The 22,645-nt window shown below is 47.3% G+C and overlaps 2 protein-coding genes across 3 annotated transcripts; one reads left to right on the plus strand and one right to left on the minus strand.

Annotated features, from left to right (window-relative positions):
- Window positions 1-2,024: 2,024 nt before the first annotated feature.
- On the minus strand, window positions 2,025-8,863 carry LOC134503452 (uncharacterized). Its single transcript, XM_063312250.1, has 3 exons — window positions 8,695-8,863; window positions 5,228-5,317; window positions 2,025-4,336 (listed from the first exon to the last, which is right to left on the minus strand). Exons 2-3 carry the CDS (start codon window positions 5,309-5,311, stop codon window positions 2,183-2,185), a joined length of 2,238 nt encoding a protein of 745 aa, XP_063168320.1. The 5' UTR covers window positions 5,312-5,317; window positions 8,695-8,863; the 3' UTR covers window positions 2,025-2,182.
- On the plus strand, window positions 8,627-22,566 carry SMG9 (SMG9 nonsense mediated mRNA decay factor). 2 transcript variants are annotated; one of them, XM_063312251.1, is made up of 14 exons: window positions 8,627-8,763; window positions 10,723-10,885; window positions 10,956-11,030; window positions 11,706-11,949; window positions 12,201-12,298; window positions 13,028-13,140; window positions 14,006-14,117; window positions 14,764-14,859; window positions 16,874-16,959; window positions 17,955-18,061; window positions 18,574-18,681; window positions 20,492-20,617; window positions 21,474-21,618; window positions 21,841-22,566. In XM_063312251.1, exons 2-14 carry the CDS (start codon window positions 10,736-10,738, stop codon window positions 21,917-21,919), a joined length of 1,539 nt encoding a protein of 512 aa, XP_063168321.1. In that variant the 5' UTR covers window positions 8,627-8,763; window positions 10,723-10,735; the 3' UTR covers window positions 21,920-22,566. The 2 variants fall into 2 exon arrangements, with proteins under 2 accessions (XP_063168321.1, XP_063168322.1); XM_063312252.1 differs by having other exon boundaries at window positions 10,723-10,879.
- The last annotated feature ends 79 nt before the right edge of the window (window positions 22,567-22,645 follow it).

A 22,645-nucleotide genomic window follows, 5' to 3' on the forward strand; every position in this document is an offset into this window, starting at 1 on the left:
TATCAGGAAGGGAAAAAACCCCCCTCTAAATCCCACTTTCCCATAGTTGCTGCTGTTCTCTAGCCCAGGGTTTCTCAACCAGGGTTCCATGGCACCCTCAGGTTCCGTGAGAGGTCCCCAGGGGCTCCCTGGGAGATCACAATTTATTTAAAAAATTATTTCACATTCGGGCAACTTCACATGAAAGAGGAAAGTTTCATTCTGTTTTTAGTTTAAGAACACTCTTCACGCATATCTACAGGCCTATCCATGAAACAAATATATTTGAACCTGAATGTCCAGGGGTTCCCCGAGGGTTGAAAAACATTTCAAAGGTTCCTCCAGGGTCAAAAGGCTGAGAAAGGCTGCCCTAGCCTCTTCTCAAAAGAAAATGTGTGTGTAACGGATGCAATCTGCCCTGTTTTACACAAGTGAGCTCCGTGTCCTGTCTTCCTTGCAGAGTCACTGAGAGGATCAGGTTTCAAGTATCTTGTACAATCAACCACAGGGAAAAGAATCCCAAGCCGGTAAAATAAATGCCCATGTCGTTATTGTGTCGACAACTTACAGGAGAAATCCAAGATGCATCAAAACTCCTGGAATGTAATGCAGTTAATTAGAGAGGCAGGAAAAAAGGCCTCAATTTTTTCCATGGAAATATCTGCTCAGCCACCCTTCTCCAACGTAGTGTTCTCCAGATGTGTTGGGTGCAGTATGCCAGCTGGAATTTACAGCCTGTGCCCATCTAGAGATCACTAGGTCAGATGAAACTTCTATTGATCCATCAGTGCATCGCCTGCGATGGCATTTTGGGAAAGCGGCAACTCACAGCCAAAAAGGTACCACCAACTGGACAGCTCATTTGTAGGAGAGGGATGGCCAGATGAGGAATCTACAAAATTGTTGTCCTCTTTTAGTTGGCGCGAGAGACCTGTGGCCCTTGGCCTAATTTCATCTTGGGAGGGGCAGAGTCCAGAGGAAAGAGGTAGAAGAGAAACACTGAAAAGAGGCATTGTGTAAGGGATTGGCTTAGCTGCTGGGGAAGGGAGGGAGGGAGGGCTGCAAGCCGTGCAGATCAGACACCTTACACCTTCTCCCCCACCCACCTGCTGAATGAAGAATGTGAGGGAAAAGGAGGGTGTTGAAGGGTTTGTGGAAGGAAAAAGAAGAGTGACCACACCCTTCTTTTTCCTTACATTGTCTCTCAAAGAAGGAAGGCTGTCTCTGCCTGTTGCCAAGACAGTTCCTGTTCTTTATCACAAGAAAACACGTCCTCCCAAAACGGTTTGCAATTGTCTGTTTTTATAAGCACGCATTAAAAAATAAATACAGGCAGTCCTCGCTTAATGACTGCCCTGTTTAGCAACCAAAGTTACAACTTCGCTGAAAAAGTAACTTTATGACCAGCCCTCACAGTTAAAACCATTGCAGCATCCCCACAGTCACGTGATCGAGATTTGGGCACTTTGCAACCAGCAGGTGTTCACGACCGTCGCAGTGTCCTACGGTCACGTGATCACCATTTGTGCACTTCACAGCTGGCTTCCAACAAGCAGTCAATGAAGAAGCCGGCAGTAAAATTGCAAGTCACGATCATGTGATGTCTCCCTTAACGACTGCAGGTGACTCGCTTAATGAATATGGCGGAAGTGAGGTCATAAGTCCATCACAGTCATGTGATGTCTGGCTTAGTGACAGAGCTGCTGGTCCCAATTGTGGTTGTTAAGTGAGGACTACCTGTATGCAACTATTTTCCATCGATTCCTCTAATATGGCATTTTTCAACCTTGACAACTTTTAAGATGTGTAGACTTCAACTCCCAGAATTCCCTAGCCAGCTGGGGAATTCTGGGAGTTGAAGCCCACACATCTTAAAGTTGCCAAGGTTGAGAAACACCAGGCTAGAAAATATTGCAGCCCGAGGAAGAGTGCAACCTCCTCCAGCCAATGCAACATATTCCCCGATGAACGGTTGGCTTTGGGGTCCTCCCACCTCCCTGCCAATCCCACTCTGCTCCCCCACAGGTAGGCAACAAGTTAGGGGCTCAGGATCTCGGTTGTTTAATTAACATCCTCATAATTACATCGGGAGAAACAAAACAAACATCAGACAGTGACCATCAGCGAACGGGCTGACCAATCTTCCCTTGAAAGAGAGGCCCCTCCCACCCCTCCTTGAGCCAGCCCCACCGGCCCACCCAGCTCAGGTGGAGGACAGGAAACCTGCGAGCGTGTACACCCGCAACCCCGGCCGCTGGCTTCTGACGTGATGCCAGAGGTAACGGGACAAGCGTCGGAAGCTGGCGCCACAAGGGCAGCTGAAGCGGGCCAGGCCGGGATGGCAGGAGTTGTGTCTCTCCAAGCCCAGGTGCCCTCTGAGTGACTTCCCACAGGCTGCGCAAATGAAGAGGGCTTGCTCCAGGTGCTGGAGCTGGTGGCGCAGGAGGTGAAGCAGGCCGCGGAAGGGGGACCCGCATTCGCACAGGAAGCTCCGTCCCCGGCGTTTCTGCCCCCTTTGGTGTGAGCGGAGCTGGGAGAGCCGGCTGTAGCGCACCCCACAGTCGGGGCACTTAAAGCGCCAGATGCTGCTGCTTCGGCGGGGCGGCTTTTGGGTGTGCCGAGAGGTCCGTCGCCTGGGGGGGGCGTGACGCTCGCCTGCTGCCAAGCCGCAATGGCCAGGCCCGCCCTCCATTTCCACCACGACGAAGCTGTCTTCTGCCACCTCCCTGGGACTGGCGCTCTCTTGCCCCGCCTGCCAGTTTGCGTCCCATGGCTCGGAGGCTACCGGAATGCCGCCCCCGGTATCGTACTCCAGGTCTAAGACCTCGGGATGGTCCCCTGTAGTGCAAGGCAGCAGCCGCACCACCACAGGACTTTTGGGGCCGGTGGTCGCCGCAAGAGGGGGCTGCTTGCTCGGCTGGTACAAATTGGGCAAATAACCTGGGAAGTGGAAGCTCGCCGCCTGCGACTCCCAAGCCTTTTCTCCTTCATCTGTGGCCTCGCTGTGGTCCAGAGGCAAGGAATTCCCATAAGGGAAGGTTACATACTGAGGCTCCGGAACCAAATGGAAGGCAGTTGGGTCCAGAGAAGAAATCTGAGGGTCCGGATCCAAGTAGAGTGTGGGTGAGTCCTCGGACGTCTTAATGATCACTTGCTGGAAGGGACTGGACTCCGCCTGGCCGTCCACGAGAGCCGGCTGCTCCTCCGCCTGGAGCAGCACTGTCCGGTAAACAGTGCAAGGATTCTGGCCAACCCACCCTGGGCCAATGGTCGCCTGGTCCTTCACTCCACCAACCTGCAGAGTATTCACGCTAACCGGAGTATCCAGAATGGCCGCCTGCTCTTCGGTTCTTAGGAACACAGGTTGCACGGTGTTCACGCTCCCCTGGCTGTCAAATACGGTTGCCTGCAGCTCGGCGTAATGCCGCTCTGACGCCATGGGCACAGCCTCTGCCTCGTCGCCGTCCAGAATGATGATCTGGTTTTCGGCGTTCATGACCGCTGGCTGGAAAAGACCCCCGGCCACTTGGCCTTCCAGGACAGCCTCCTGCTTCTGCCAAGGCTGCAGAAGGTTGATCCCGGTGGCCCCATCTAGGACGGCCAGGGAGTTCCCGGACTGGGTGGAGCCGAGCAGATCCCGATGCTGCCACATCTCAGCACTTGTCCTTTTCTGGCGCTTGATGGCTTTGCGCTTGCCTGTCCTTGGAGGCCTGGGAACCTGCAGGCTGGCTGGCTGGCTGGCAAGCTCCTGTATGACTGGAAAGTCAGAGGCATCTTTTCCTGCTAAGGGGTTCCTAGTGCCACCCAGAGGCTTGTAAACATAAGAGACTTGGGAGGACCACCGACTTCCCTTCCTGTGGTGGACTTTGATGCCCAGGCGCAGCAGCTTCAGGTGCCACTTGGTGTGCCGGGCAAATTGCTCCGGGCGCAGGAACCGCTTGCCACACTCCAAGCAGCGTAGCTTGCGGGGTGGGGATGGGGGACGGATTGGGTTCTGGGCTGTGCGCAGCTGGGCCACCGCCTCCTCCTGAGCATGGTCCTGGAGGTGCTGGGTGTAGTGCCACTCCTCCATGAAGACTTGCAGGCACTTCTGGCACTGGTAGGCACCGAAGGCTGGTATTCCGGGAGGGGGAGGACCTCCAGGGCGCAACGGGCAAGAGAACAAGGGAGGGATCCATTTCTCAGAAGCAGACAATTTAGCAGCGGCTGGAGGGACTGTGGGGCGGTGAACCGGACGGCGCTGGACAGGCCGTGGGGGCCGTCTGACAGGCAAGAAGAAGGTCAAATGGTCTTCCCCATCATCATCGCTGCTGGAGATGTCCAAGGATTCCCAGCAGAGGCAATTCTGGGCATTTTCCTGGTGGTGGAAAGAATCACAGAATGTGTAAGCTGACAAGGAGCTGGCAGGTCATCTGGTCCAGCCTCCTGCATTGGCTGGGCTGGGGTTGGAGAGGGAGTTTTCAAAATTGCAATATGTCTGTTTTAGGACTCGCAGGACAGCTTTCTTCGGTTCTGCATCTCAAGATGGCAGGAAACCGGGCTTTCAGTTTTCAGCAAGTGTGGTAGTTCGTGTGGGTTCCAAAGATGGTCAAAATTGAGGGCCACAGGTTGTCCACCCAGCCCCAGAGACAGGCAGAGCATGTCACATCCGCATCCAAGGCAAGAGAATAAGTGATAATTAAATTCTCTAATCCAGATGCACGCATTAAAGAGCTCTCCAGATGTTTGCATTATAATGCCCATAATTCCAGACCACAAACCTTGCTGATGGGGGCTTACAGGACCTTTAGCCACAAACAATGGCATACTGACCCCAGCCTTGGGACTGCTGGCAAAATTCACCACTAAACTGAAATCTGAACAAATGCTCTTAGTGGTTTAGCTCTATTTTTCTGTGGCCACACTCCAAAACAGGAGCGCCAGGGCCTGTTCTGGGGCAGGGTTCAGGAGTTTTAAGGGGTGAAGTTGGTACCTTAAGCCTTCGCAAGGCTCAAGGCACCTGTTTTTGCACCGTCATCCCCACCAACCTCCAAAAAACAAGCAAACAAAACGAAGGACCCCAAATTGGAGGAGGTTTTCTGGGGACCACAAAAGGGACACAAGATGGCTGCATTTTTCCCCCAATTCTGACATGAGAATAATTACCTATGTAGCACCCCATGAGCCATCTGGTCAGAGAGCTTCTACAGACCACCATTCAAGTATCCCCGCAGCCCAAATCAGAAACAGGACAGTGCCTGCTCCCTACCAAATGCAGAGGCAATTCTTCCAGGGCCCCATCTTCGGTCACTTCGATCTCAGCCCCAACATCCATCCCTGCCACCAAATCCATTGTGCCCTGAAAAAAGGAGAGACACCCTGTGTGATCTTTGCCTCGACAACTGAGACTCCAGATCCACGTTACTGCAGGCATTCAAACTCTGCCCTGCGTCCTGGAGTCACCTGCTGAGCTCAGAAAGCTCAAAGAAAGGTAATTCTGCTCCTTTCACTGACGGAGGCTTCACTGGGTCTTAACCGATGGCAGCATCTGCCCAACGGTGTCTGGACTCGGAACCTAAGGAAGATCGGGTGTGATTAGTACTTGGATGAGAAGTCTTCAATAATACCAGGGCTGGAGGCCAGGGTGGGAATTTGAAGAAACAGCCCAAAGAAGGCAAGAGATGTGGGCATGCCCTCGAAATTCACCAGGAGTTTGGAAAAGCTCAAGTTGAAGATTTTACCTTTAGGCTCAACAAGCAACAGAGGAAGAGAACTCTGAGGTCCTGGATGTTTTCTCTGGTATCATGGAAGGCAAGCTATCGGACCAAGTTGCACTGATGAGGAAGTACAGCTAAGACCTTTTGCACCTTCTGGAAGCCCTCTCAAACTTGAAGCCTTGCTGATTTCCAATGGGGAACTCCCCTGGGGAAGGGGAGGAATGACTGCTACTGCTGTCCAAGTCCCCAGCAGTATCAGGAACTAGGAATGCAAAGCACGACTCCTCCTGGCTATTTGGACACATCCCTACAATTCTCTTGGGAGTGGAAGTGGTTTGCAATCGTCTGAGGGTGCTGGTGGTGACGACGACGACTTCCCAGGCTAGCCTACAGCCCTGGCAGCCCCCATCCATGCACTAACCCAGGCCAACCCTGCTTAGCTTCCAGATTCAGCCAAGGTCACCTGTCAGGTAAGTGCTGCCACCTGCTGAGCAGGCATTTCATTCACACCAGCAGATCCCTGTCTGGAGCTGTGGCTTAGAATTAACCAAGCTGCAACCCTTGAAACGGTAGGCAGAAGACACTACGGTCCAGACCAGCTCCTGCCAGCCGAAACTATGAAGGCTACACTGCCTGGGAATTCCTGAGCGCTGTAGCCCCTCCTATCTGCAAGCCCCGGGTGGCATCACACCTATAAAAACTGCTGAGGGACCTGCCTGCAACATGGCTTAGACCCCCCGCCCCGCACCCTTTCATTTCAAGAGGGAGAGCGTGCAACGTTTGCTTTTTAGTCACAACGACAGGCCCGAGAGGCCCCGGACAACTGGAACCATCCCCTGACCCTAATCCATATTGTCCCACCTTTCTGATTTTTAGACTCGCCCTTCCCCAGCCGGGCGCCCTCCGGGGTGACAACTCCCAGGATTCCCAGCCACGGGGCGGCAGGGATTGCAGTCCTAAAATCCCCGGGGAGGGGGTGGGGGCAGAGGTGGGAAGCTACAGATCTCCCGGTTCCCTTTGCAGAAGGCGGGCTTCCCCCGCAGCCTGCCCCGACGCCGGGGGTCGCGCGCCAATGCTCCAAGCCTCCCCTCCCCCCCGCTGCAGGGGAAACCCGCGCGACGCGGCGGGCTGCGAACTTGCCTCCTACTTCGCTCCGGCTCGCCCGACCGAGGCACGCCCGGCAGGCCGAGCAGAATCAGCAACGCCCGGCCAGCCCGGCAGTCCCTGCCGCATGGTGCTCGGCGGGCCCCGGGCAGAGGCACCCGCAGGCGCCGAGGAGACCCTCCGCCGCTGCCCCGCGCGCGCCGCGGCCACCTCCCCTCCCCGCAGCGCAATGGCAGCGGCGGCGGCGCTTCCAGCCCGGGAGGAAAGTGACCCGCGCACGCGGAGAGGAGCAAGGGCTGCCGGGAGTTGTAGTCAGCCTCCCGCTTCCTTCCTTCGCTGCTGCAAGTTGGATTCGGGCGTCCCACTGCAGTTTACGGAATAAGCCAGCCACACGAATAAGCCAAGCAAGGAGTTATCTCTATCTCCATCCATCCGTCCATCCATCCAATCATTGCCAGGACAAGTCCCTGCAAGATTTTGGAAATGGTTTGCCATTGCCTGCTTTCTAGGGCTGAGAAACAGTAACTGGCCCAAGGTCACCGAGCTGGCTTCGTGCCTGGAACTGCTTCCTGCCATTTCCACACACGCAAAGGTCCTTGGTTGAAGGGCATTTTGAGTATTATTCTTGGAGCCCCCTCCCCCTTTCCTCCAGCAGCTCAGAGCTGAGCATATGGGTCCCTCTTCACACTCTTCCTCACAACCCTGTTAGGTAGGCTGGCCTATGACCCCATGTCCTCCAGGGAGCTTCTGTGGCTGAGGGTGACCTTGTGTCTCCTTGAACTTTGTCCAGCACTGTAACTACAAATCCAAGCCTGTTCTGAAACTGAACTTCTGAAGAACTTTCATTTATTAGGTTTGATCCTAACAAAATCCCCTGCAATTGTCTACAGCAGTGTTTCTCAACCTTGGCAACTTTAAGATGGGTGGACATCCCATTCCATGCTGGCTGAGGAATTCTGGGAGTTGAAGTCCACCTGTCTTAAAGTTGTCAAGGTTGAGAAACACAGATTTACACAATATTACCTTGGATTTTAGAACTGCAAGATACCTTTAGACCAGACCACTTCCTCCCCTCCCCGCAGGACTTGCACCACGTGGAATAAATAGCACTGAAGTCAACAGGCTTCACTTTGGAAGAAAATCTGGCTATCCAATCAGGGCTGCAAAAGTCCAGCTGGAGGGGAGGTTTAAGGTGCAAAAGTTATGTCTTTTTGCTGCCACCTCGTGCTCGTCCGGATTTTTGCAGCCCAAACTTAAGAGACCTGACCTGGTGCTATGTTGGACTACACATTATATTCTTTGGCTACAAAATGTTGCCTTTATGGCCTTTAGCTACTCACAACCATGAATACCATGTAATAGCCAGAAAAACGGGTACCACGTTCTTTGTTGCACTACAAATACCATCGTCCTCAGCCAGAACGACTGAGTCAAGGGGAATGTAGTCCAAAGTCCAATGAAGTCCAATGGGGATTGTAGTCCAAAACTACCACTCATTCTCACTCCCACCACTAGATGGCGCTATGGCTCCTCTGTAGGAATCCAGCCGTCTCCGATCCACCCGATAGATTCCGGTTCCAAGACACGCCCCTCCCACTCGAAGCCTCCCTGGACTCATACTTGTAGGCTTTTGGCGCATGCGCACGCACAAAACTGCTGCGACGAACTAAACGCTGACGGTCTCCCAACCACCACACACAGCCTTGACGTAGAGAGGGAGCATGCGCCAAGTCAAAGCTAACGGTGCTCACGCTCGAAACAAACTATGACCTCTTGCGCCTGCGCACTAGCTCAAGCAACGGTGGCCGACGAGGTACGTTTCCTGCTTCCTTCCGTGATGTGCTGATCCACACATCGCTAATCCCATCTGCCTCGCAACGAGCTTTTCCCCGACTGACGCTACCTTCTAGTTTACGTGACGCTGGGCCGGAGTATTTCTTCCATAAGCGGGCTCGTTATCGGCTTTCAGGACTCCGCTGCTCAGGTATTTCTTTGCGGGACTGAGAATAGGTAGTTCCTGGGGCTGTGCGCCAATATCCTTCCGCGAACGTTGAGAGAAGCCAGCGTTATCCCTCCGCGAGGGATATTTAGTGCCGGCAGCTACCTTCTTTCTTGTATCCATCCACGGGGCGGTTGCTTAGCAACTACGTCGGACCTGTAGGGCATGTATCTCTCCGCCAATTACTACAGGACTGTCTCTCCCCAGAAATTGTGCTTCTTAACCCCAAACTTTGGATGCTGTTCGTCAGGACTGAGCCACTCTGCACATGCTCAGTAACATTAGTTGCTTGCATTCTGCTTCCCCAATATGTGCTGCCTTATTTAGGTCACTTTTAGCCAATAGGTGCCACTTGCTTGCTTGCTCTCTCCCTACCATTCATATTCGTTTGTTTATTGAATTTATATCACCACCCATCTCACACATGTGACTCTGGTCAGCATATGCAATTGCAGCCCAAAGCTAAACAACATAATTCAAACACAACCATTAAAAAACAGTTTAAAAACTATAATAACAAAAAGATAGGGGCGATTGCATGTTCTCTCTCTCTTTGCAGCTTATGATTTTATTTAAGAGAGAGAACTGCCTGGAGGGATGGGGGAGGAGGTATTTCTCCTCCCACCCCCCATGGGCCGAACACACAATGTAATAGTAAGAATAATAATATCAAAATCAACAATCCAGAACTCACAACTGAGCTTTTCTCCATTCAAAACAGAAAAAGAAGAGCTGGCACAGTCTTCCCCAACCTGGTTTACATGCCTGGAGGGCACAAGTCTGGGGGAGAGGCTGGCCTTCACATATGTGAACATGCATGTACAGGTAGCCCTCATTTCGTAATCACAATTGGAACCAGCAACTCTTGTTAAGTGAAGTGGACACTGTGAAACCGGGACTGTGCTTCCTATCTGACTTCACTTTCCTTTGCTTTACAGACCTGCGAAGGTCGTAAATGCAAGGATTGGCCACAAAGTTGCTTTTTTATCACTGTTGTAATGTGAATGGTTGCTAAATGAGGGAGTCACTAAACGAGGACGACCTGTGTTGCTCTGAGGCCTCAAGCAATTCCTCCCTGAGTGAATAAAGGCAGAGGAAGGACATGAAAGCCGGCTGGGGCTTTCTCTCAGCCCAATCCACCTCACAGGGTTATTGTGGGGAAAATATGAGGAGGCAGGAGTCTTAGGGATGTTTGCCACCTTGAGTTACCTATTAAAAAAAAGGATAAAAATATAACAACCAGCATCACAACTGCTTCTCTATGGAAAAGGAGCCTGTTGCAGAGCCATTGGCCCTTGGAGGAAGAGTCTGTGCTTTGTTCACCTTTATCTTAGAACATGTCCTGACAAGCGGGAACCACGCCGAGATGAGGAATAAGTCTCTAGTGTTTTATTACTGCTACAGTAGACAGAAAATCCTACCAAACTGAAGAAGCGTGGGAAAACCCAGACAGATAAACCCCAAATGTCCAGGCAGGTCTGTTCTGTGTCTCTTTGAATGACGGCTTAAATTCTCGCTACTACGCATGTGTTTTCCCCCCTGGAGAGGGGCCCCCTCCTGCTCACCATCAGTGCTCATGACAGAACAGTGTTTCTCAACCTCAGTAACTTCAAGAAGTGTGGACTTCAACTCCCAGAATTCCCCAGCCAGCATGCACGGTCATACAGACAAAAGCCTACCTGTTCTTAGAAAGTCTTGCCTTTAGAAAGCTTGTGGGTGCGGATGTGTGTCTCTTTAGCCCACATCCCCACTTACATACACTGCTTCCAAGATTAAACTTTTACTTTTGCTCCTCATGCTCGAAGCCTACTGACACACCTTCAGGTGATGTTTCTCCACAACTCCATCATAAACTCCATGCATTTTCCTTTTGAGGCCAGGTAATACTATCCTTCACTCGTGTTATCATTCAGAGCCTAGACGGGACTCGTGTTCTCTTCCCAGATCCCATTTCCACATGTCCGAGTCGGGGCACAGTCAGCCTGGACTGTATGAACGACGCCGTCGCTGGAACCGGGAAAAGGAGCTGGGTCACCAAAGCTTGTCTGGGCCAGGGCGAGAGCGTGACTATGTCCCCTGGGACCGGGACCGAGACCGGCGGGTAAAAGTCTGCACTTCGGCTGGGATGGCAATAAGGGGAGGGATCCACCTGAAGTCTGACCCCACTCTCATTGTAGGAACCTATGGACGAACCAGTGGGGACGATGATGCAGAAGACACCCATCATTCTGGCCAAACCTCCTGCAGAGAGGGTAGGTAGGAGAACATGATCCACGAGTTTTAAGTTTTATAAGAACAGCTGATATATAATTCAGAGCTCAGAATTCAGCAGTGGAAATTTCTTTTCCAAAGGTAACTGTAAAACCCTACTTACCTGCTTTAATATCTATTAAATATCTATTATTCTTTCCTCAAGCATTGGGGCCAAGTTGATTTGACTTCCTGCCTGGAGGGGTATAATATAAATTTGGATTCCTGACCACCTATTCATTTTTCTTGTTTACCTGTACTGTTTTTTTTAATTGTATACTTGCTAAGTTTGTTGATTGTGCGCTGCCCAGAGCCACAATTGTTTGAGCTGGGCAGCCATATTCATTTCTTAAATACGTTCTCTGTCTGCTTTAATGTTTCGAAAGAGAAAGAGTGTGTAGGGTATTCTCTCTTCTTCACACATGTCCCCACCTTTCCCATTTCATATTCTTAGTGTGATTTTCTTTCCCCCAGAGAAGATAAGGGAACACAGAATCCGAAACAAACCCACCATGGAAATGCTTTCTTCCCTGCTCTGATTCTTTTCGGCATCTTATGGTGAAGGAGCTGTCCCCGTGTCCCCAAGCCTTGGGAAGGCAGTGGGACATAGTAGCTATGAGCGGAAGGGGCTGTACATCTGAGAGGGATTTTGGATCTCGGCTTGCTTGTCTTCACAGTCCAAGGGGGCACCAGCCTCCGCTCCCACCCCAGCACCTACGGCTGCTCCTGCCATGGAAAAGCCCATTGTGCTGATGAAGTCACGAGAGGAAGGCAAAGGCCCTGCTGGAGCCACAGAGGTGTCTGCTCAGCCCCCCGCAGCTGTTGCCAAGGTGGAGAAGGAAGGCCAGCGTCCCACCCAGCCGGTCTATCAGATTCAGAATAGGGGTATGGGCTCAACTGCATCCAGTGGCATTATGGACCGTAAGTCTGGACCGAAGGGCAACTTCTTGGATGGAATGGGTGTATCTGGCAGTGAATTTGCAATGTCTTTCCTGGCAGCTCAGGGGCATGGTATCACTTGGGATAGTTAGATCTGCCTCTTGAAATTGAACTGCCGACCCTTGATCCTGAGTTAACTATTAAACAGGGGAGTGAATGGGAGGGATAATATTACTGTACACTGCCTTTATGTGGAACTTGTGGATCAGGGTATCACCTGCTGATTTTTCCAGCTGTGGTTGGCCAGGCAAAGTTGTTGGCCCCGGAGAAGATGAAACATAGCATCAAGCTGGTGGATGACCAGATGAACTGGTGTGACAGTGCTATTGAGGTATGGTAGACAATCTGGACGATTTCCACGCTTGCTTGCTTTTTTTTTGTATTCTGTATCTCCCATTCCTGTAACTTTTTTGGAAACTGTGCTCTGATGTGGCTAGTTGTCCTGAACCTGTTGCTTTCCAAATCTGTTGGATGGCTTTTTTATTTGCTTTTTCCTTTTAACTGGTTTTTATAGCTTTCAAATAACTTTTTTTCTGACTTTCTGTTGGGGTGTGTGGAGGGATTGTTTTTAATAATTTTGTATTCCATCCCAACCCACCTGCTTTATTTATTTATTCATTCTTCAAATTTTGCCACCTCCCATCTCCCCCGAGAATCATAAATTACTTTATTCAATATTTGTATGCATCTTACTTTTGACTGAGAGACAAGTAGGAAAAAATGAAGAACAAGGTTCAAAAAAGTGTATTCATTGTAAACCAATAAATAATAGATTGATAAGTTCCACCATTGCTAGCCAATACCAGTGGGTTATGTTTTGTTCTGGAGAATATAGATCAGTGTTTCTCAACCTCGGCAACTTGAAATGTGTGGACTTCAACTCCCAGAATTCCCCAGCCAGCATGCTGGCTGGGGAATTCTGGGAGTTGAAGTCCACACATCTTCATGTTGCTGAGGTTGGGAAACACTGATATAAATAATATATTTTAAACTACCATCATACCTTTACTAGGTGTTATGCTTACAAGTCCCACCCACCTCTTTCTCTCTCTCATATTAGTACCTCCTGGACCAAACAGATGTGCTTGTAGTTGGGGTACTAGGACTGCAAGGTACTGGGAAGTCCATGGTGATGTCACTGCTATCAGCTAATCAGCCTGAAGAAGATCAGAGGTACTTGGGAATTAGGGAAGAGGAACTGGACTTGCCATTGGATACCAGATTGATGAAAGATGGTTGGCAGTGAGATTTGAAAATGAACTGACTAAGGAAGATTGTTATGGGACTCTTCTTAATTCAGTCATGGTGTGAGTTTGGAAGGTTTTTTTAAAAAACTGCTTCAGCATAGGAAAAAAGAATTAAAAAAAAGAGAGAAGAAAAAAGGAACCAACAAATCATAGTATGATACTTACAGGAAACCATTCTGCTTAATTTTTAAACGCATCATTACACTTTGACCTTATGAAGTAATATTGATCAATCTTTCCATTACATTGATAGAGATCCAATTCATGCACAGTAAGTGAATACATTCTTGCGATTCAGGTTTGTAAATCTAGGGGACATACTACATTAAAGTGTGGTGTGTGTGTGTGTGTGTGTTTGCTGCCTTCCCTTGGTGAACCTGTAATTCTATCTGCGTGATGCTCCAGATTTTTGGTATGTAATGCAGATGTATATTTGCATCCTTAAACTAATCATTTTTTTAACACCATGTTAAGAATATATGGGTATTAAACCAAAATGGGGCAGTGTCCATTACCAGTCCAGAAATTTTCATTCAGCCACCTTGCTGTTTGAATGTTCTTGTTTTAAATACAGTAAGTAAAGTATTATTTTCTGCTGAAGCAATGGCTTCCTTCCTTTCCCATAGATGCTGAATTCTAGACAGTGTCAAGTTGTTCCTTGAGTATTTGAGCGCTTGAATGTGCTGTGCCATCACACCAGTTCAGCTAATCAATGTATTCCTTGAAGTTTAACCCACAATAGATTTTCAGTCATCTTTAGCTTTTCTCTGAATGCTTTTTCCTTCTTATAGGACGTATGTGTTTCGCACTCAGAGCCAAGAGATCAAGGAGCGTGGGGGTAACCAAACTAGTGGCATTGACTTCTTCATTACTCAGGAGCGTATCATCTTCCTTGATACTCAGGTCAGTGGTTCTGTGATCATTCTATGATTTGTTCTAGCTCTCTTTTTGAAGAATTCTCTGGGCAACTTCTAATGGTCCCCAGGGAGGTTCAAAACTAGATGACAATTGCAGTTTCCAACCATCAACATTGGACTATCTGTGGATTCTTGCTTGAGATTGTAGTTTTTCAAGTCAACCAATCAGACTTGAGGTTCTTGGGACCACTGGGAGAACACCTCTGTTCTGCAAACTGTTTGCTTCTGTGATGTTAGAGGGCAGTGTGGGAAAATGCAGTCTGCTCTGTATGTGCTGCATAGGCAGAAGCGGTGTTTTGGATTTGCTAGAAGGATCGTGATAAAGATGCAGAGAGAGAGAAAGGGTTGGAATATTGAGGGTAGCAGTTGAGCGATCACCATTGGGTGAAAGGAGATAAAAAGGAAGTGCTGTGTCTGCATTTGTTGTTCACTGTAGATGATAAAATGCTGCTTTCAACAGATTGTTGCACAAACAATATCATTTAGTACAAGGTGTGTTCAGGGCCCCTGTCCATTTAGTTTTCTCCAGAGGAGGATTAGCTTTAGCTGAGAATTGAGGGCAGGACATGAGTTACTTTGGCTAAGGAATGAGAGCTAAAATCCTTCAATAGTTTTTCTTCTCCTCTCTGTAGCCCATTCTCAGTCCCTCCATCCTAGATCATCTGATCAATAATGACCGCAAGCTGCCGCCAGAATACAATCTACCCCATACCTATGTTGAGATGCAGGTAATGATCAATCTAATATTTTGTAGAGCAGGGGATAGAGGTGGTTGTAGGGAATATCTACAGCACTTTCACTTCAGACAAGCACCAGGGGGAACCTTCCTGTAGAAATGGTGGGGGCCCTGTTCCATATGCGTTTGCTGCTGAAGGAATATGAAAGGTGGAAAACTCGTCCAATTCGATCTAGTAGGTTGGGTATGCTGTGGGTCCCATCAGCCAGGGAGTGTCGGTTGGCGGGAACTAGAAGGCGGGCCTTCTCCTCCGTAGCGCCTGCCCTCTGGAACATCCTCCCTCCAGAAATTAGGATGTCCCCGACCCTGCTGGCCTTTCGTAAGGCCGTGAAGACCTGGCTTTGTGCCCGGGCCTGGGGCCTCGAGCGTGTGGATGGTCCCGTCTCTTGGCTGTATTAACATCCATGCACTGCTCACTTGGCAGCCATGTATACTTATTTTGTACTTATTTTATATTTTAACTGTTTTAATTGTAATTGTTTTATGGTTTTATTGTTGTAAGCCGCCCAGAGTCACTTGCTGAGATGGGCAGCTATAGAAATCAAATAAATAAATAAACAAACAAACACACACACACACACACACACACACACACACGGACGATAAACCTGTGTTCTTCATTTCCTTTTTATTTATATATATTTATTGAGGATTTTACATAAAGTAAAAAGCAAATCTAAAGAAAAAGAAAAGAAAGAAAATAGAAGAAAGAAGTGCAAGAAAAGAAAAAAGAGAAAGAAAGAAAAACCCTAGTTATGGAATGTAATTACTTCCGACTTTCTCTTCAATAGATATTAAACCTATTGTCTCCCCTCCCTCTTCACTCTTCCAGAAATCCCTTCAACCCTTCATTTAATTCCTATCTGTTTCAGTCATGAAATCCATAAATCATCATTTCATTTTTTTCTTCTTTTAGCAAAAAGCCCATAAAAGGTTTCTGGTCTTTTTAAAAAGCACTTATTGTTTTTCCCTGACCAAAGAGGTCAGCTTTGCTATTTCCACTGATTCTCACATTTTCTATGATCTTTCCTCCATTGTGGGAATTTCTGCTCTTCCATCTTTGTGCATATAATAATCTTGTCTTCCTCATTTCCTTACATTAATTATCTTAGCCTTCTTGCAGCCTTCATTTTAATCTGTATTTCATTTTAACTAAAACTATCTAAAAGAAAAAAATAGCTAGAATGCACTATTTAAAAATAATATAAAATTAAAAGGGCAGAGCATAAAAAGATGCGTGCTGCTGGACTGCTGGGTTCGCTCCAGCTTCTTATCTATCATCTATCACAATTTTGAAATTTCGTAAAGCTTTCACTTTAGCCAGGCTGGACACACGGCCCTCAGCAGTCCTTTTTGGATGTTTTAAGGGCATTCCTATGCACCTTTGACTATGTCCACGTGGTGATGGCTCAATAGAAACCCTAAGCCATATGTTGTTATATTGTTCCTTATATAAAGATTCTAGACAGATCCTTATATATCCATTATTGAAGAAATTTCCAGGCAGGGAGATTTTCAAACCATTAAGTTTCAACCAATCTCTCACCTGTATAGGCTCAAGTCAGTAAACCAGTCCTGCACCACAATGGTTTGAAAATCTCCCTACCTGGAAATTTCTTCAATAATGGATATATAAGGATCTGTCTGCATCTGTCACAAAACTCCCAGGTTGCCTAGTTTTGTGCTGCCATATGCTGCACCATCACTTAGGTTTTGAATTTCTTAACATAGTATTTTATTTCAATTCATTTTAGTATTTTCATTCTTAATTAATTTTGGATTGTAGTATATTAATTGCTTTTTGTTTATATATATATTTCATTGGGTTGTACCTTCAGTCAATTTACCATCTCTAAATTATGATCATGATGCCATCAGTTCAGGAGCAAAGATGTTCTTTGTTCTGGTGAGCACAGATCCAGACCCAGAATCTCTGTGATTTTTGGCACGCACCTGATGGTCCTTTCCTGCCTTTCTCCTCCCTTACAAAGCTGCTTTCTTTCTAGTCCCTTCAGATTGCTGCCTTCCTCTTCACTGTCTGCCATGTGGTCATTGTGGTGCAGGACTGGTTTACCGACTTGAGCCTATACAGGTGAGCGATTGGTTGAAACTAGCCTTATTATGAACCAAGAACTATAGCCAACTGTTTTAAGTCCAAAGCCCTTTAGCAATTCCTTTTCCTGCTGCTTAAGGCCAGAGCTGGATATATAACCTATTCTTTTAAACCAAAACCTGAATTCTCAAACCTTACCTATAGACGTCGTTCAGATAGTAGCTCTCCGAATGTAGGTATTTTGGGGTGTCTTGATAATAGCAAGACTGCTAAATTTTGAACAGCTTGATATGTGTATAGTTGGTTGGGTTTAGTTCCATTTCTCTGTCTTTGAGGAAACTTAACTGATCACCTTAATGCCAACTACAGGTAGTCCTTGCTTAACAACCAGTCGTTTAGTGATGGTTCGAACTTATGACGGTGCTGGAAAAACTAAATTACAACCGGTCCTCACACTTGCACCTGTTGCAGCATCCCCGCAGACAGATGATCATGATTTGGGCCCTTGGCAACTGGTTCACATTTATGACCTTTGCTGTGTCCTGTGGTCACATGATCTCCCTTCCTGGCCAGCTTCTGGCAAGCAAAATCAATGGGGAACCGTGTGATTCACCTAACAACCACGTGGTTCGCTTAATGCCTGCGGTGATTCGCTTAATGACCACCACAAAAAAGGTGGTAAAATCAGGTAGGATTCGCTTAATAACTGCTTTGCATAGCTTAGCAACTGAAATTCCAGTCCCAATTGTGGTCGTTAAGCGAGGACTACCTGTAGTAGATAGAAACCAGTGAGATGTGCTTTCTGGGTGCTTGTTATATGTGGGGTTACATCTGTGTGCCCCCTTCCACCCTCAATTTTTCTATCTCATCTTTAAAGCTGTCTTCCCTCCCTCATTTCTCCTGACAAAATTAACATTGTGAGATACCCTTGCTGTAACAAAATTAGGGAAGCGTAACAGAAAATCCTGCCATCGTTCCTCCGATTGAGTAATGGGAGATTACTACTGTTTGAAGGGTTTTCTTATCCATTGCAGGTTCCTTCAGACAGCTGAAATGGTAAAACCCTCCACGCCATCTCCCAGCCACGAATCCAGCAGCTCCTCAGGCTCCGATGAGGGGACAGAATACTACCCACACATTGGTACGGAAGAACAGGACTTTCTGGGCCCTGATGAGTCATCTCTTTCTCGCTGTAGTGTCCGATCCCCAAAGGGGGTGGTGTTAGGCTGGAAGTCAGGAAGTGGTGGGTGGCAGAAGTAGAAAATTGTGAGGAAGGCTGAGGCTGTGAGAGGTCAAACAGCAGGACGCCACCACAAGTCCCTCTTTATAGTATCCTCCTGTGACATCTGTCTTCTAGTTGCTTGCCATATATTTTTCCTTCCTTCTTGGATGAGAATTAAGCTTCCTTACTTTTAGATTTCTAGATCCTGTCTTCGTGCAGAATCTTCCTGTACAGATGGAAGATTGCACACTCGCTCAACTAAGAACTTTTTATTAGGAAATCAGAAAAAAAAATCTTTTATAGCAGTATATTTGGCTGTGTTCTGGCTTGTGGGAGGCAAAGTTATGCAAAGTTCTGAGCTGAGAGAACAAGGGCACTGAACTCATGATTCTTGTGAATGATCACCATTTGTCCCCCCTCCCCATCTCTAGTTTTTCTCCAAAACAAAGCCAAGAGAGAGAACTTCTGCCCTCGGAACCTGAAGCAGATGCATCTTGTGATTGACAAGATTATGATGCACTCCCACCTGAAATATAAAGGTAATGACTTGCTTTCCAATTAAGGCTGAAACCTGGAACAACCGAAACAATCCAGGTTTTGGTTTGTCTGGACTATGACCCATCCAGAATAGCCCTGCAAAATTCTCAAGCACAGAACAAAATGTATTTTCTCTTTCGTGTATACCTCTAGTTCTCAAGGTGTTCTTGAACACCACCAAATCCCATCAACCCTGATCAGCATGGCCAATAATGAGGCAGGCTGGAAGTTGTGGTCTAACTACTGGAAAAAAACAAACAAACACATGCTCTCTCCAATCAGTTTACTTTTATTTGCTTACTTATCAAATTGATGTAGCCCATCTCATGAATGTGACTCTGGGCAGCGTACAGTAAAAATGAACAATAAAAACACATATTAAAATAACCACAAAAACAAGGAACATGCATATAACACGGGAGAGTTTAAACACTTTTAAACTCAGACATAATAGAGCCATTTCAGGGCTCCCTGTTCCCAAGGGATCCCCAAGCCTGCTGGAAAAACCACATCTTGAGACATCTCCAGGCCAACGGGGGCTAATCTCACCTTGAGGAGGGGGGATGATGTTCCAGGGGGCGGGTGCTATGGCAGAAAAGGCTCACCTCCTGGGTCCTGTCAGATGGAACTCCTTAGCAGCCGGGACCTGTAACATACCGTTCCTGCCTGACCTGATGGGATGGGTGGAAGTAATCGGGAAGAGGCGGTCCCTCAAATACCCTGGCCTTATGCCATTCCATGTACATTTCAACGCACAGCCCATTCTAGCATCTCAGCACTGTCATTACTTCTGTGCTATGATGTTGATTTTGCAGGAAGAATCATCATGGACAGTAAAAAGGGAAGGTTATAAAAATGAATAAATATACTTAAGAATTAATTTTCCTTTTCAAGTAGGGGTCTTTGACCTAAGGTTCTTGGCTTAAGTCTCTCAGAGTTTTCCTTTATTGAAACAGAGAAATCACTAAACGTTATTACAAGAGTGATACTTTGAATAAACTGAAATGTACATGCTCCAAAATGGCCTCAGACAATGTGTTCTGCTAGCGTTAAAACTCTACCTGTGCCTGAAAAAGTTGGTGTTGTTCCAAGGGATATTCATTAAGCTGATTTTTAATAACAAATCATGACTGTGGTGTTAAAATTTTGCTTTGCAATTTGCCTCTTGATGTAAAATCTTGTCTCTGGGGGTGAAAGGCTAGAAGGATGGTTGAATATTCAACATATTGCAGATTATTTATATATAAATATACATATACATTTTAACAGATATTTGAAAAAACAACTAAGGAAAAGAAAAAAGAACAAAAAATATAGAAATTTACCAGCTGTGTAAAGTTAAATAAGAATTTTCAAGTAATGTTAGTACTACAGTATATATAAAAATCGTGTAACAATTTAGCAGTTTAAAACTGTTAAAATCAAATTGCCGATCACTAATTAGCAAAGACAGCCGATTTGCAAAGAATCATCAATAGGAATTTTTTGTGTAATTCCTGCCCAGAGCTGTCAGAAAGTGGGGGAGGAGGGCTCCTAACTGTTGACCACGGTTGTTCCTGGCAGTCATTCAATGCTCAGATGCTGTTGCACTTGGTTATGTGTAGAATCAGTCAACAAGCAGATTAGGATGACTGTTCCCCCTCGAAGGAAATGTCCATCCAACAGGCTCACATTCAGAAGAGTCATATGTATCACAGGGGATTGTTCCCCAAAAAGAGAAAAGTATATTCACTTACTCAGATTCCCTTTTTCTGGAAGGCTCGGACTGACAAAAGACAGGAAAGCTGTGAAGTTCCACTTTTCTCCCGCTAGGTACTCTTTCCATGCTTGAATGTAACGTATTCCCTGGCCTGCCACAGAGCTACCTGGACACAGAGGTCAACCTGTTCTTACTGCCCTTCATGGATTCTGATACAGACGATGTGCTACCCAGAGCAAGTGAGTACTGAGAATTCACTTCCCAGCCTTTACTTGTCCATAGATCAGAGCGTGAAGCTCCTCCGCTTCCTTCTTCCAGGCAGGTTCCTCTCCAAATAAAACATCTAGATAGAGCAAATGTGCAAAACATTTCAAGGATGAAACATCCCAACCTCCATTCAGCCTGAAAAACAGGGTGGCCCAACCACAGAAGACCCATCCTGAGGTCAGACCACTTTGGGTACACTGTGAACCAGACCTTCTGGTTTTGGAATATGTTGACCTTGAAACATTTTGAACTCGTCTCAAACGTAAAGAAGAGAAACCTGAATTTAAGATACTGCTTAATTAGAATATCCTGACTTTGAACCACAATTACGTTCATTATAGAAGTTGGTATGGGTTGTTTTGAGCAGAAGATGGAAAGGAGATGGTGCCAGCTCCTGCTTTTTCATTTGTTTTTTTCTGTGCCTATATCCAGTACCTGCCACTGCATGCTGTTTCTCTTCTAAACAAAGAAAATCTGAACTGAGCCTTGCATTTTACCAGGGAGGAAAAAGTGCTTAATAGAAAATTGTGATGAGAAACAAGGAGAAAAAGACTAAAGTTTTTTTTTCTGCCAGATTTCTGCTCAACATACGAGTTACATTGTTCTGTCCCAACATGATGCCTTACAGAATTCTGGGGCTTCCATTTGTTTGAATATTGAACTGGGCAAGGGCCTGTGTCCTGAGAAAAGGGGAAGCTTGTTAAGGTGGGGGGAAGGTGGCTATAGCTTCTGCATTCCAGCAGAATCGTTCACAATCTTTCGGAAGGCTGTGCTTGCTTGCCAGGCTGAAAAGGGAAGCAAACAGCCCATCTTCCCTTTACTCTGCAGCCTTAGGGAGTGGCCCTCTCTTCTCCCTCCTTCCTGGATACAAAGGACATCCCAGCTTCCAATCTCTGATTGCCAAGCTTCGGAGCCAGATGATGTCCATGTCCCGGCCTCAGCTCTCCCATACCATCCTGACTGAAAAGAACTGGTAAGAACGTTTAACTGCAGTTAAGGTAGATGGGACTTGCGGCTGCTGAGGCATCATAGATCAGATCATCCGGCTCTTACCTTTAGGGAAGAAGCTAATTGGCATGCTCCAAACGTCTTGCGTCAGACACCATAGGCCTTGCCAATGAAAGTTCACACCGTCATGAGTAACTCTGAGCCACACACATCGTTCTGAGACATGGTCTTCTTCCCTCTTGGGCAGGTTCCACTATGCAGCACGCATCTGGGATGGTGTAAAGAAATCCTCTGCTCTCTCCGAGTATAGCCGGCTGCTGGCGTGAGCACGTCGTCTCCATGCTGGAACTGCCAAGGGGCAGCGCCATCCCTGAGCTGGAGCAGACCAGGGTACCTGCCCCTCCATGCCGAGGCACAGGATGATGTGTCTCCCAGAGAGGGGAGCTGCACTCCAGTAGTGCCTGGCAAGATTTAAGAGGAAAAATGCAGGATTGGCTTTGTGTCCATAGAAGAGCACCATTCTGCCTCCTGCTCAGAATGGATCTTGCCCCTCAGGGTCTGTTTTTTCCACCTACATACCCAGGTGGGAGAGCTCGATGTCTTCTCCTGTACTAAAATTCATTCCAGAGATACAAAGTCCTTTCAACAAGGAGGGGTTACACCAAGACTACCTGCAATCTCCTAGTGGGAGGGGGGGTAATGAAACTCCTCTGCATTGGAATGGCAGGTGAGGCCAAAGGTCAGTGGGGAGTTGTTTTGTGTATTTAGTCTCCATCCTACTTCAGTGTGTCATTCATATATGCTTCCATTTTGTGGGACAAGTATCCTGCTTCTTATCTCCCTATTGCAGCCTGTGTCCCTTTCCCCCGTTTGTCCCTACTGTTTTTGGTCCTCTGCCACAAGCTGGACAGACCCCTCTCCTTTTTGCATGGATGGTTAGTCCTTGTTTAATAAATCATTGAAGCTGCTTCAATTCTGACTGAATTTTTGAAATACACACAAAATAAATCATTGCTGTGTAGGCGCACATGGGGAGGCCTTTTAGACTGCCT

The sequence above is a fragment of the Candoia aspera genome, chromosome 10, assembly GCF_035149785.1.
Source record: "Candoia aspera isolate rCanAsp1 chromosome 10, rCanAsp1.hap2, whole genome shotgun sequence".
In the NCBI taxonomy this organism is placed as follows: Eukaryota; Metazoa; Chordata; class Lepidosauria; order Squamata; family Boidae; genus Candoia; species Candoia aspera.

What these genes read in the sequence shown, in the direction of transcription:
- LOC134503452 (XM_063312250.1), bottom strand. Translation starts at nt 5,311, where the DNA reads ATGGATTTGGTGGCAGGGATGGATGTTGGGGCTGAGATCGAAGTGACC. An exon ending in AAGAATTGCCTCTGCATTTG is followed by an intron (nt 4,337 to 5,227) that starts GTAGGGAGCAGG and finishes TTCCACCACCAG; the next exon opens with GAAAATGCCCAGAATTGCCT.
- SMG9 (XM_063312251.1), top strand. Translation starts at nt 10,736, where the DNA reads ATGTCCGAGTCGGGGCACAGTCAGCCTGGACTGTATGAACGACGCCGT. An exon ending in CCAAACCTCCTGCAGAGAGG is followed by an intron (nt 11,031 to 11,705) that starts GTAGGTAGGAGA and finishes TTGTCTTCACAG; the next exon opens with TCCAAGGGGGCACCAGCCTC. An exon ending in ATCCAGTGGCATTATGGACC is followed by an intron (nt 11,950 to 12,200) that starts GTAAGTCTGGAC and finishes TGATTTTTCCAG; the next exon opens with CTGTGGTTGGCCAGGCAAAG.